This window comes from Scyliorhinus canicula, chromosome 5, assembly GCF_902713615.1.
Source record: "Scyliorhinus canicula chromosome 5, sScyCan1.1, whole genome shotgun sequence".
Taxonomy (NCBI): domain Eukaryota; kingdom Metazoa; phylum Chordata; class Chondrichthyes; order Carcharhiniformes; family Scyliorhinidae; genus Scyliorhinus; species Scyliorhinus canicula.
This window is the reverse complement of record NC_052150.1, coordinates 149,296,155-149,311,232: the sequence shown is the minus strand read 5'-3', so window position 1 is coordinate 149,311,232 and position 15,078 is coordinate 149,296,155. Positions and strand designations below refer to the sequence as shown.

Below are 15,078 nucleotides of genomic sequence, written 5' to 3'. Positions count from 1 at the left end.
TTTTAATATCGGAACATAGTATATTTATTAACTTGATTTTATACCACCATTTTATGATTTGTACCTCAACCTCGCTTATCCATATTTTCTGTATATCCCTTGATAAACTCACCGAACAAAAATCTCTTGATCTCGGTCTTAAAAATTTCAATCGACTCAGCCACAACTTTTCAAGGGAAGCATTTAAGATTTCCACTGCCTTCTGTGTCAAAAAATGTTTTACGATTCCACTCCTAACTGACTTAGTCCGAATTTTAAGGTGGTAGGCCGATTTCTTGTGGAGGAAGCGGGAAAATCGAATCTGGAAGCTTCTCGACGTGGAAGATCCAAGTCCTTTAAATAAGCCGCTGCCTGGCATATTTCCTTTCCAGATAGACAGGGAGAGATTACGTCAGGTCCTGCCACCTGCAGAGTCAGGCCTGAAGCGGCAATGAAAGTGGGCGGATGGCCAGGCCAGTCGGCGAGAAAGCCCACCTCTGTTTAAGTGGGACATTTGTAATGATGCATGTCAGGCTCTCAAAGCCTAATCCTCAATATCTGTCCATAACACCCACCCTCTGCACATGCCCCGTTCATACATTCTCCACGTCCCCTCACGCCTCCATGTCCCTTCCATTCGCTCACATGTCCTCTATTTGTCCTCAACAACCACTCATCCTGTTTCCACTATAGGTAGATCTCAGGAGTCATGTAATAGTAATAGGAAGGATCTGAAATGGACATGAAAATAGTAACTTCTAACAATCAAAGAGAGATGTCATTCAAACATACTTCATACTGAATAAAACTCCAGAGCTACTCATAAAGGTGAAACCCTCTCAAGTGGTCATTCTATTGCACAACAAAGACAACTAATCTTTTAACAACTGCTTAAACTGTCAAACTATCTACACTACCCTAAAATAGAAACACAATACTGTGGATGCTGGAAACCTGAAATAAAAACTGAAAATTCTGGGAAGATTCAGCAGGTCTGGCAACATCTGTGCAGAGAGAAACAGAGATAACATATCGAGTCCGTAAGCCTCTTGGAAGGGTTATACAGAACTCGAAATGTTAACTCTTCTCTCTCCACAGATACTGCCAGGACTGTTGAGGCTTTCTAGCATTTTCTGTTTTTATTATCTACGCAACCCCTTTTCTGAGATAAATGGTTCAAGAGCTTTTGAAACTGTGCCAATCATTTATAATGAGCTCAGCTGTCAAAACAAACCCTCGTTACTGAAAACAATGAAGTCTATTGAAATTGGAAAAACAGTTGGCTTGGTTTTTTGATGGCTTATCAATCAATGCAGTTGAGGGGCAAGTGACTGATTTATTTTCCTCTGAATGAAAGTTCGGCCGAGTCCCGCTGGCTTGGGTTACGTATGGTCCCACACGGCTGGACCTCGGAGTTCTGTCTGCGCGGGCCGTCCTGGGGGGGGGGGGGGGATCCGACGCCGGGGAGTCCTCCACGGTGGCCTGGCCCGCGATCGGGGCCTACCTGGCCCACGATTGGGGCCGGCCGTGGCGCGCCGGTTTTTGGCTGCCGGAGCTGCGGAGACCACTCCGGCATTTCTGAATGAAAGCTGAAAACCAGCTTTTGATTTTAAAATATAAAGCACAGTGTACATTAAATTATTTCGGATTTCAATACCAAATTTCCAAACCACTTTCTTTTTCAGTTTTGAATGTATAAGTGCACTTTACCGAATGGGAAAAGTACTCTAATGCATCTAGCACAGCACGGCAGCATAGTGGTTAGCACAAATGCTTCACAACTCCAGGGTCCCAGGTTCGAATCCCGGCTTGGGTCACTGTCTGTGTGGAGTCTGCACGTTCTCCCCGTGTGTGTGTGGGTTTCCTCCGGGTGCTCCCGTTTCCTCCCACAGTCCAAAGATGTGCAGGTTAGGTGAATTGGCCAGGCTAAATTGCCCTCAGGGTCCAAATTGCCCTTAGTGTTAGGTGGGGTTACTGGGTTATGGGGATATGGTGGAGGTATGGGCTTGGGTAGGGTGCTCATTCGAAGAGCCGGTGCAGACTCGATGGGCCAAATGGCCACCTTTTGCACTGTAAATTCTATGAAATCTATGAAATCAACATTTAAATAATGCTTATCAATATAATGTTCAACTTAACTTTGCAGGATGAGCCCTATGATCAATCACTGCAGTAAAAACATGTTTCAACTTATAATAAGGCATCTAACTGTTGTGACTGAAAGAACAGGGGCTGGATTCTCTGAAGCTCGGCGCTGAAATTGCGGCCGGCGCGGGGGCAAAGAATCCATTTCACGCCATAATCATGCCCAGCGCCGGACCTGAAAATCGGCATAACCGCCAAGTACGCCCCGCCGCTGGGGGGATCATTGCAAGACACCTGCCCAGTAATCATCTGCTCCCGACCAGCTGAGTTCCCGACGGCGTGGAACTAACCACCTATTGCCGGTCGGGATGCTGGCATGGCGGCTGCGGACTCAGTCCGCGGCCACCCTGGTTGGGGGCGGGGCGATTGGAGACCGAGGGGGGGCCCTTATAGGCGGCCGGGGTTTAGATCTGCAGGGTTAGATGTGCAGGCGCGTGGCCGATCGTGTGGGTCTCACTTTTACGTCTGGCTCTGCGGTCCGAGTCCGTCATGGAGCTCGGCGCAGCCGCTGAAAGCCGCCACTGTGTGCATGCGCGGACTCTGAACCGGAAGTGCGGGAGCCCGTATCCGCAGCTTAAGCTGCGCGATTTACTCCAGTCCTTGCCAACTACCCTCCAGGGCATTCAATTAGGTCAACTTTTTTATAGGAATCTCTGGAGTAAAACTCCACCGTTTGTACGTGGGGACATAGCCTCATTGTCGGAGAATCCAGCCCCAGATTCTTGTTTTGTATTTCAAAACAAATGGTCTGTTCATCAAGGAATTCCAGGAACAAGTGACCTTTTTACTTTGATTCCCCTGTGGTTCACAGCTCCTCCAAGGTGCCATGTACTATGTATCCTTACGGGATGACGGTGATTCAACAGAAATTGTAGGGGGGTTAGGGGTAGAACATCCCACCCTTGCAATGGAGCGAACAAGGGTAGGAGCACTGCTGACTACTTGCATATTTATCCCACGTTGGCAAAAATTGCTGGAAACCAAAATGAGGGCAGAAACCCTCAATCGATCCTGCCCGCCATTTTGAGCACCGTCCCACCTTGGCTCAACTTGGTGGGAATCCTGACTGATATCTCCTTTTCCTGAGTAATCCAGCAAAGAGAATAGTTTGCTGTATTTGCACCCCGCTGCCCCCACCCCGCTTATCAAATCTCTATAATTTAAATACCTAAAAATCTTCACATCCTAACCAGGTAGATAAATAATATTACAAAATATTCAAGAGGACTTTATTTATTACAGTAAGATGTTGCATTTTTAGTGCTGAGACAGTCATGTGTTAAATTGCTCATGTTTGTTTTGTTGTATTACAGCAATGGGTAACACCCATCATCAGTGGGGAACAATAAACATCAAAAAACTGCCACGCATAAATAAAATTCTCGGGAATTTTCATTTAACTGTAGCGGTTTAAGAGAAGTGTAGGACTTTTCTATTTATTCATTCAAGTGATGTGGGCGTTGCTGGCTAGGCCAGCTTTCATTGCCGACCTCTAATTGTCCTTAAGAAGGTGATTGTGAGCTGCCCTCTTGAACTGCTGAAGTCCATGTGGTGTAGGTACACCCACCATGCTGTTAGAGAGGGTGTTCCAGCATTTTCACCCAGCGACAGTGAAGGAAGTGTAATATATCTCCAAATCAGGTTGGTGAGTGACTTTGATGGAAACTTGCAGGTGGCGGTGTTCCCATGTATCTGTTGTCCTTGTCCTTCTAGGGGGTAGTGGTAGTGGCTGTCTAAGGAATCTTAATGAGTTCCTGCAATGAGTCTTGTAGATGGTATACACTGCTGCTACTGTGCATCAGTGGTGGAAGAAGTGAATGTTTGTGGAAAGGATGCTAATCAAGGGGGCTGCTTTGTCCTGGATGGTGTTGAGCTTCTTGAGTGTTGCTGGAGCTGCACTCATCCAGGCAAGTGGAGAGTATCCCATTGCACTCTTGACTTGTGCCTTGTAGATTGTGGACAGGCTTTGGGGAGTAAGGAGATGGGTTACTCGCTGCAGGATCCATAGCTTCTGACCTGCTCTTGCTACAAGAGCACACATGATGGAGGGTATCCTCAATGTGAATACGGGACTTTGTCTTCACATTGGCAGTGCGCCAGTCACTCGTAAAGATATGACCATGGACTAGGTCATCACAGAGTTCCTTACCCATGTTTGACCTGATGTCATGAGACTTCATAGGCCCCGAAGTTGATGTTGCAGACTCCTAGGCTCATCCCACCCGACTGCATAGCACCTTTCTACTACCTTTGCAGCCTGTTCTACTACTGGTACAGGACATGCTCAGGGTTTGTGATGTCTGAACACATTGTGAGGTCTGATTCTGGATTCCGTGAGTATGACTATTGTCAGGCTGTTGCTTGGCTAGTCTGTGAGATAGCAATTTTGGCACAAGCCCCCAGATAATAATAATAATAATGATAATTATCACTTATTGTCCCAAGTAGGCTTCATGTTAGTAAGGAGGATTTTGCAGGATCGAAAGGGTTGAGTTTTCTGTTGTTGTTTCCGGTGCTGACGTGGATGCGGGGTGGTTTAGCTGGCCTAATTCCTTTTTGTCGTTTTTGTAGTGGTTGGATAAAATTGAGAGGCTTGCTAAGCTATTTCAGGACAGGTAAGAGTCAACCACATTGCTGTGGGTCTGGAGTCACATGTCGGCCAGTCCAGGTAAGGGCAGCAGATTTCCTTCCCAAATGGACATGGGTTTTTAGGACAACCAACAATGGTTTCATGGTAATCATTAGACTGATAATTCCAGATTATTTTTTGTTCATTTCAAACTCTACCCAGATCCCCAGAGCATTAACCGGGTCTCTGGATTACTAGTCTAACATATGAACATACGAATTAAGAGCAGGAATAAACCACTTCGCCCCTCGAACAGGCTCAACCATTCAATAAGATTATGACCGATTTGATTGTAACTTCAACCCTACGTTCTTGCCTATCCCCAATATCCTCTTCACATCCACCCTCTTAATATCCCTCAGGATCTTGATGGTTTTGAGTAAGCTTCTTCCTCTTCTAGGTTCTAGTGTATACAAACTTAACCTTTGCACCAGCAACAATACCATTACACCACCACCTCCCCAACTAGTATTTAATAGTATAAACAAGAAATTGTTTAATTTCCACACAGTATGAACTTTATTCCCATTCTGCGGGAAACAAGGCCCATGAGATCTGATGCTTGAAAAACCATATTGGTTTATTTGCCTCCTTCAGTCAAAAGTTGGTACGATGTGTACACCACAACCAAATGAAGTTCTGGAAATCTATACAGCTTTGTTTATATATCTACACATCTTGCATAAGATGTACATTTCCTGTCCTCAATCTTGATTCCTGTTGTCATCGTGTTCAATCATGCTCTTGCTATAGTAAACGGCTGTGTGAACATTTCTCTTTCAGTGCAGTATTGTCAACAGTCATGATGTACTTGCAAGCTCCGGTCATCTGAAACTTGTTCCACTTCATTACCTGAAGTCTCTTTCACATCTATTATCATCTTGTTTAGATCTATCTTTAAAAAAAGTCAACGCATGAGAGAATACTGTAAACAATTTATTTTCTGTGTATTAATTTTTTTATCCCTTTATTCAGTGAAGCAACTGCAACTTTTGTTTTTCAGTTATTGGAATGCTTCAGGATTAACCCTTGGACTTATCCATCCAATGCTGAATGGTGGCTTTATCTGAAGGAGAAAATGAAAGACAATGAAGAAGCAGCCAAGGTAATTTGGCAGAACTATTGAATGATGTATTTGAATTGCAAATGATCGACTGAAGTTATTCAGCTCTGCATATTGACAGAAGGATGTGATTTATGTCATTTATGCCATTCAATGTGCTTGAATTTCTTAAACTTTTACTAATTTAATGACATTTTTCATGGCAGCCTGATAGGTCATCATTGAAGTGTGAGTTTTGACTGACATTTGAAATCTCATTTGCTGTTTTCTGCTGGATCACAGAGTGACGTGTTCCACGGTAGTAAAATGTTGTATTGCTGAGGGGAAGAAGACTGATGGGATAATTCTGTCTCCTAGATTCTGATCTATTTAAATTGGATCATCTATTTAAAATGTGAGCTTTGCTTTGATTATCCAGTTTATTTTTAATTTGTGGATTTGACTGACACTTTTACATTATGTGTGGAGATTAGAATGAAACACTTTGTAAATTTTCATTGACAGCTTCATTTCTTTTTTGCAAGCAAGAAAACTCTGGAGATTATTCCCTAATCTTTTTCATGGAAAATAATATTGTCCACAGGAATATTGGCAGCCTGTTAGCATTAAGAAACACGTGGCACACATAAATACCTTGATAATAGAAATGGTTGGGGGATGGTTGAGGGAGCACACAAATATTAGAAACCTTGAAACATTTGAAAATGTTAAAAGCAGGTCAATGATCATCTGCAAGAAAAAATGTAGGCATTATATCTCGGACAGAATCCTTTGTTGAAAGTGAGTAATGATGAAGGATTATGCTTGAAGTAATAACACTTTTTTCTCTTGTGAAGCCAGTCAGTTTGTTGTTATTCTGGCTAATTTATTAATCCAAATGGGAAGTGCTTTGTGAAAGGCAGTGATTTCTAATGAGGGTTGGCCAGAGAAGTTATTAACCTGTAAAATGTCTATTGTTCCCCCAAATGCTTATGATTTGCTATAAAACACAAGTATTTGCACTTCCAATTAATGTAACTATCTAATCAATAGAAAAAGGAGAAAACCATTTAGAGAGCACCGTAATCACATTTCTCAGAAACATTTAGGCAGTTAAATGACTACAGTGTTACAAATAGCAAGATTTCCTAACTGATACGGATTATTGAGCATTTCGACTGATTTTGGTCATGTTGAATGAAATATAAAAACCAGCAAAATCCTACACTTCAAATAGGACCAATTAGGGCAGAATTTTCAAGTTGCAGTGGACGCGGACCAGGATTCGCCCAGCCCTGGGCCGGGCTGAAGAATACCCCCGACCGGACTACGTCGACCCCATGTCGGAACGAGATTCTCTGCAGAGCCTGGATGGGTCGAGCAGCCATAAGAAAAGAACCGAGTCCCGCCGGCGCTGTTCTAACTTGCTCTGAGCCGGCGGGACCTCCGCGTTGAAGGGTCGGGTGGCGGCCTGTTTGGGGTGTGGGGGGGGGGGGGTGAGAGGGGCGTTGTCCGACCCCAGGGGGGGCCTCCGATGTGGCCTGGCCCGCGATCGGAGCCCACCGATCGCGGGCCGGCCTCTGTAGCTGGGGGCCTCCTTTCTTACGCGCCGGCCCCTGTAGCCCTGCGCCATGTTGCGTCGGGGCCGGCGCGTTGAAGGAGGCCACTGCACATGTGCGCATTGGCGCCGGCGCCACTGCACATGCGCGCATCCCGCGGCACACCGTCCTGTAGGGGCCAGAATTACTCCTGACAGCGGCCTGTTCAGCCCGTCGTAAAACGCAACGGCGTTTACGACACCGTGGACACTCTGCCGCAGGATGGGAGAATCCTGCCCAGGGTTGGGGGGAGTGGTGGTGCAGGGGCCAGATGATTAGCGTCGAAGAACATCATGCCAGTCTGCTAGCAAGTTGCTGCCTCAGGTCTATTGAAGTAGGGGTGGGTTTGGGGGTGACAACTACCTGCACCTTAAGCCACAGGTGTGCTATTGAGGCAATTCAAGGGCCAATTAAGGCCAATGTTCTGAGGCCAACAGTAATTTTCTGCGGCGCCTGAAGCTCAGCTGATGCATGGAGGTGGCCTTCTGGCATTAAACCAGGGTGGATGGAGTCCGGTGTGTGCAGCTCTTCACCAACGTTTTGAACTCTCCCACCCCTCACCACTTGACGTGCTGAGATGGCTTCAGATGTGGCCACAGGCCTCCCTATGGAGGGGCTTTCACAATGGCAGTCACACAGTAGGGGACACTTTTTATTTTGAAAACTGATAGTGTACTCAGAGGGCACCTCACCTTCCTATATCTTCCTATGATGGTGGGGCTGCCATTTTCTCAGCCTTAGAGGGCTGCCAGAGCTCACCTGCCACCCTTAATTGAACACATTTCCTTCAAAATCCCATCACATGTCAGATGCTGACACAGTGCGATGTCTGGACCTGGAAATACCTCCAACAATGAGGTTCTGACCCCAAAAACAAAAATCCAGTCATTAAAAAGTTTTAGTTTAATTTTGGATATAACAGTAACAGCAAGGCAATATTGTTTGCCCATTCTGAGATGCCCTGAGGGTTTAAGAATCAATTCTGTCATGTGGGAACTACAGTCACATATCTGACCAGGTAGCAGCAGCAGGTCTTTTCCCCAGTAGATCCATTGGACTTCAACAACAGTCCACCTGCTTTCACTGTCATGTAAATTAATAGACATTTTGAATTCAATTTCACAACTTGCCATGTTAGCTATAATCACAAGGCCTTAAGATTGCTGATTAGTCCATAACCACTAATGCTGCCATACCCAGGCATTGAAACCCTAGTTTACCATCATATCTGTAGGGTTGCACCCCTGACAATACAACCATCTTCTCCAAAATATTAGAATTAGGTATTGTCTTAGAAATGTGCTTAGGTCTTAGGAGTTTGACTTGAACCCACATTTTCTTGGCTCCGAAACTACCAGGTTGCCAACTGATGCAAGCTATCACTCAGAGAATGAATGAAAGACTTGTATTTACATAACCCCTTCTAATATCTTTGGAAAACCATCTCAAAGTACTTCATGTGCAATATCTTTGAATTGTAGTGATTGTCTACACAGATAAATCTATGTTGTCATTTTATACTTTTTTGCCAAGAGGAACAGCCACGATCATATTGAATAGCACAGCAAACTCAAAGGACCAAAGGGCCCTTATTTCTTATTTCCTGTGATTCCATGAGGAATTTTGGCGTGTACATAGAGAACACACCCATCCATAAGAACAGCTCTGAAGGAGAGTTGAATTTATAACTTCCATATTGCAATAAGTATGCTACCAATTTAGCCACACTATCACTGGTCATGACTTCACATGGTCCTCAACAGACTCACAAAATAATATTTTAACCATGGTGACAAGCTGTATTTGGCAGAATTGTCACCTTATACCAGAAGAGATCATTACCTAATGGATCAAGACTTTCTTATTCCAGGCGTTGGCTGTGCAGAAATCTCTGCCTATGAACTACTACACTGTTTTTCACAACATTCAAGCACTACTCCCAGAAGATTGCATTATAGTCAGCGAAGGTGCCAATACCATGGACATTGGCCGTACAATGCTGCAAAACTACATGCCGCGGCATAGGTAATTACCATCTTAGCAATTAAAGGACACTATTAACTGTTCAAAATTTCAAAAATATATAACATTTTTATATATAAATAACAGCTTTGTACCTCTGCAAAACTTCTTATACTTTGTTTCAATAGTTCAATATCAGTTTGAGAACCCAATCTGCTGTACGATTAGCGCTTTACACCAGGGGCAGCATGTTTCACTTGCCAGTCCCCACCACTGAAAAGGTCAGTGGGGAATGCATTGTTGCCAATGTCAGCACCATTGTAACCATGTATGGCTGGAGATGTGACTTCTGCCTCTCAATTGGTAGGAAGTCCTGCCTCAGAGAGCTACTGGCCAATTGGACAGCTCTGTAGCCCCAGCAGCTGGTACTACAAGTAGGCCCCAGGGAGAAATGGGATGGTAAGGGACAAGACATTTTGGGTGAGCCAGGCCATGGGAATGGTCCCCCCCCCCCAACCATCTCCCACACAAGGCCCGAACAGGGTAGCTTCGCTGGCTTCCCTTGTTCCTTGCCAGAGCTCCTTCCGCTGGCCGGGCAGGAGCTGTGAAATCCCCAAAACCACATTGCATACATCTTAGAGTTCCAAAAGACACAGTGGATGCAGTGGTTCTGATTTTCCAAAATTCCCTTGATTCTATAATGGCCGCAGCAGATTGTAAGTTAGCAAATGTAACTATGCTATTCAAAAAAGTAGAGAGAGAGAACAGTGCGGGCCAATTTGGCTGACATCAGTTGTTTTGAAGACAAATTATTGACTTGGATAAGAGATCGGTTAAGTGATCGATGAAGGTAATGGGTGCATATTTAAATTAGGAGCAAGTGAAGTGTACAGTAGTGTTCAACAAAGATCTGTGTTGGAGCCTCAGCAATTACTATATTTATTGATGATTTAGATAACACATAGAGAGACATATTTCCAAGTTTGTTCAGGATACAAGTAGTTTTACAGGAATATAAAAATACGAAGGGACCTTGACAGAATAAGGGAGTGGACAAAACTGTGGCAGTTGAATTTCGATGCAGTTAAGTGTGAGATTATCCATTCTGGACCAAGAAAAGAAAGTATTGCCTCGCGAGAAGCTAGAAACAGTGGAATTCCAAAGAGATTTGGGGGCCTGTGTACTAATATATAGTAGTCAGGTAGAAAACGTAATCAAACAAGCTATAGAAACTTAGTTTTTATAACTAGATTGCCAAAATATAAAGAGGAATAAGTTATTTTGTTACAGCAATAAAAGCCCTGGTTAGGTCGTAAATCTAACCCGGTCAATTATCGTCAAATCAGTCCGCTATCAATTATCAGTAAAGTGATCATCAACAGTGCTACCAAGCGTAATTTGCTTAGCAGTATCCTGCTCACTGGATGCTCAGATTGGGTTCTGCCAGGGTCACTCAGCTCCTGACCTCAATACGGCTTTGATTTAAACATGGGCCAAAGAGCTGAATTCCAGAGGTGAGGTGAGAGTGACTGCTGTTGACATCAAGGCAGCATTTGACTGAATATGGCATCAAGGAGCCCTAGCAAAATTGGAGTCAATAGAAATCGGGGAAAAATCTCTGCTGGTTGGAGTCATACCTAGGACAAAGGAAGATGGTTGTGGTGGTTGGAAGTCAATCATCTCAGTTCCAGGACATCACTGCAGGAGTTGCTCAGGGTAGTGTCTTTGCCCAACCATCTTCAGCTGCTTCATTAATGACCTCCGTTCCATCAGAGTTCACGACGGCCTCGGAGGCCGCTCCTCGCCCCCTATTCTCCCCTCCCGGCGGGGTTAGGAGCGGCGCTCCGTAAATCTCAGCAGTTGGGGGCGTCGCGCCGAGAATGACGCGGCCGGCGCGCCTAATGACGTCAGCCGCGCATGCGCAGGTTGGCCGGCTCCAACCCGTGCATGCGCGACTGATGTCATGACACTGACGGCACGAACCCACGCATGCGCGGTGGCCGTCTTTCCCCTCAGCCGCCCCCGCAAGACGTGGCGGCTTGATCTCGCGGGGCGGCAGAGGGGAAATAGTGCGTCCGATTTGGACGCCGGCCCGACGATCGGTGGGCACCGATCGCAGGCAGGTCCCCTCCCGAGCACAGTCATGGTGCTCTATCCTTTCTAGGCCACCTACAAGCCCCAAACGAGCTTCTCACTCCCGTTTCACGACGGCAGCGACCAGGTGTGTTCGCCGCCATCGTGAAACGGCTGCGAACGGCAGGCCGCTTGGCCTATCCGGGTCGGAGAATCGCCGCTCGCCGTGAGAAACGGCGAGCAGCGATTCTTTCGAGTGGGGGTGAAATCGCGGAGGGCGTGAAATTTGTCGGGGGGCCCTCTCGCGATTCTCCCACGCCGCGTGGGGAATGGAGAATTGCGTCCGATATGTTCGATATCATCCAATTCTTGTAAGTGCATTGGAAACAAAGCCTTCCATCCCTCCCCTCAACTCAAACTTCATCTTCTCGAGTGTTAAAAAACTCCAACAGATCCCCGAAAAATATTTTTTAAAGAAAGGAATTCACCAAGGCTCCTTAGCCTGCATCTTCCAAACCCAGACCACTTCCACATAGACGGACAATGGCAACAGACACATGGGAATACCACCACCTGGAAGTCACTTACGTCCAAGCATTCACCACCCTGACTTGGAAATATATCACTGCTGCTTCACTGTCGCAGAGTCAAAATCTTGGAATTCTCTCCCTAGCAGCATTGTGGATGTACCTACACCACATGGACTACAGAGGTTCAAGAGAGCAGTTCAAAGGCAATTAGGGATGAGCAGTAAATGTTGGCCTAGCCAGCGGCACCCACATACCATCAATTAATTTTAAAAAAGTATTGACCACTGCATTAGGCGGCGCACCAGTGAAAGGGTGTATTTGGCCTTGGAAGGAGTGCAGGGCAATTTCACCTGAGCTCCAATCCTATCCAAAACATTCAACACCATTTTTGCATTCAAAGCGTTCAAAACCATCAGCGATCATTTGACATCAAATGTTTTAATTTGGAATGTGTTCCAATAGTTATCAAATAGGCTCAAAGTTATTCAATGAGCTCAAAGCTACCCAATTAGCTCAAAGTTACCCAATGGGCTCAAAGCTACCCAATTAGCTCAAAGTTAGCCAATGGGCTCAATACTATCCAAAGCTATCAGCAGTATTTTCATGTTTGGCATCAAATTGCTAAGGGTGTTTGAAGGCATTGTATGTGCTCAGAATTACCCAATGAGCTCAAAACTATCTAATGCAGTCAACGCTGTCCAAGGAGCTCAAAGATATCCAATGCAGACAAAGCTATCCAGTGTGCTCAAAGCTGTGCAATGCAGTCAATGCTATGCAAGGAGCTCAAAGGGTAGTTCAGGAAGGATATTCCCGATGGTGGGTATGTCCAGAACCAAAGGTCACAGCCGGAGGATACGTGGTAGACCATTTAGGACAGAGATGAGGAGAAATTGCTTCACACAGGGATTGGTGAGCCTGTGGAATTTGTTACACAGGAAGTAGTTGAGGTCAAAACATTGTATGGTTTCAAGAAGCATTTAGATATAGCACTTAGGACGAAAGGGATTAAAGGATATGGGGAGAAAGCAGGATCAGCCAATGAATGGCAGAGCAGACTCGAAGGGCTGGATGGCCTCCCCCTGCAACTATTTCTATGTTTCTATATGGGCTCAAAGCTACCCAATGAGCTCAAAGCTATCCAAGAGTCAAAGATATCAAATAGCTCCTGTGGAAAATTCTATGAAAATACCCTCAGTAATCTGCAATGAAAAATACCAGGAAATTCATTACTTAAATAAAAACCTGAATATAATCAGTTTTTAAAATTCAGATCAATAAATCTTTCCATTACACAGTTCATACTTGAGAGCCTCCACACAATCCACATCAGTTCTTAACTCATTTTAGTCTTGGTGCCTACTCACCCAGTCCTGTCAAAATCATTTTGAATGCACTCTGTGTTTTCCCACGCTATCCCCACCACGATGGCGACGTAAAATTCTGCCAAATATTTTTCAAAATATGTCTGATTTGTAAAATCTAAAAGCTAGAGAATATTCCCTCTGATATTTCTTATTTTAGATTGGATGCTGGCACCTTTGGAACCATGGGTGTAGGTCTGGGTTTCGCTATAGCTGCAGCACTGATTGCCAGGGATCAGAGCCCACATCAGCAGGTTATCTGTGTTGAAGGAGACAGTGCCTTTGGCTTTTCCGGCATGGAAGTGGAGACCATGTGCAGGTAATGCAATAAACTTTTAAGTATATTGAAGAATAGGCCTTGGCTAGAATTTTATGTTGCTCAGGCAGGTAAGTGCCCAACCTAGAAGTGTGTGAAATGGAGTGAAAGGATGTACGTACACCACATGGACTACAGAGGTTCAAGAAAGCAGTTCAAGGGCAATTAGGGATGAGCAATAAATGTTGGCCGAGTCAGCGGCACCCACATACCATCAATTAATTTTTTAACAGTATTGACCACTGTTTAGGCGGCACACCGTGGAAAGGTGGTGACTGCAGTGGAAAGATTGGTGCATGATGCCACCAGAATGAGTGGAGGTGTCCATGGCATGTCTCAGTCGGTGACGGCCATGGCTGAGCCCCTCGACAACATGTCATAGTCACTGGAGAACGTTTCCCAGTCCCACATGGACCTTGATGAGGCACTGTGAAGCATGTCCCAGTCGCAGGTGGGCATTTCCGGGCCGCTGCAGAGCATGTCCCAGTCACCGAGGAGCATCACCGAGGGCATCCCATGCTGTTGACACTGGAGAGCTGCCAGGGCTGGCAGAGCCAGATGACAGAGGGGCAGCCGGAGGTTGATCCAGCTGGCCCACTGTCCCGAGATGACCCCATGGCCCTATGGGCATCCAACAGGAGGAGGGGGCGATGGGTGCAAATCCAGAGCCACCCTAAGATGTGGCGACAGTGCCCACCAACTCACTTCACATCCTTAAAATGTGGCGTGCTGTCCGAACAATTGCCCCATATTGCAACCCACTATCCCCAGGAGAATGGGTTTGCCCACCACATAAAAGTCTTTGAAGGGGTTTACTCAATGCACATGGGAGAAGTATGAGAACTCCCTCCTTCCCGGTTACCGAAACCTCCAAGGGTCTACCCCCCATTTGGGTCATAAACACCCTGAGTTCCTTCGCCATTACCAACCTAGCCAGCGTCCTTGGGCTTGAATGGTCCAACCGAGGGTCCATCACACCATTAAAATCGCGAGCCAACATTAATTTATGTGAGTCTAGATCCGGGATGTCTTCCACCATCCGTCACTTGTCTAGTAATCCAGAGATCCAGAGTAAGACTGTGGGAACCAAGGTTTGAATCCCGCCATGGTAGATGGTGAAGTTTGAATTCAATTTTTTTTTTAAAATCTGAAATTGTAAGTCTAATGGGACCATGTAACCATTGTTGATTCTCGTAAAATCCATCTGGTTCACTAATGTCCTTCTTTAGGGAAGGAAATCTGTTGTCCTTACTTGGTCTGGCTAGATGTGACTCCAGATCCACATTAATGTGGTTGACTCTTAAATGCCCTCAGGGATGGGCAATAAATGCTGGCCCAGCCCACATCCCGTGAACGAATAAAAGAAGAATCTGCTCAACAAACTGCCTGTCGTCCCAATTAGGCACATAAACGTTTACTAGCACTACCGGGGCCCCTCCAATA

At 45.5% G+C, this 15,078-nt stretch overlaps 1 protein-coding gene across 3 annotated transcripts in view; it reads left to right on the top strand.

Annotated features, from left to right (window-relative positions):
- Window positions 1-15,078, top strand: part of hacl1 (2-hydroxyacyl-CoA lyase 1) — a 144,798-nt gene that overhangs the window by 93,199 nt on the left and 36,521 nt on the right. For all 3 annotated transcript variants that reach the window (XM_038797804.1, XM_038797803.1, XM_038797805.1), the window contains 3 exons: window positions 5,757-5,858; window positions 9,264-9,418; window positions 13,480-13,638. In XM_038797804.1, coding sequence (XP_038653732.1) covers window positions 5,757-5,858; window positions 9,264-9,418; window positions 13,480-13,638 — 416 coding nt within the window. The remainder of the gene's footprint in view (window positions 1-5,756; window positions 5,859-9,263; window positions 9,419-13,479; window positions 13,639-15,078) is intronic.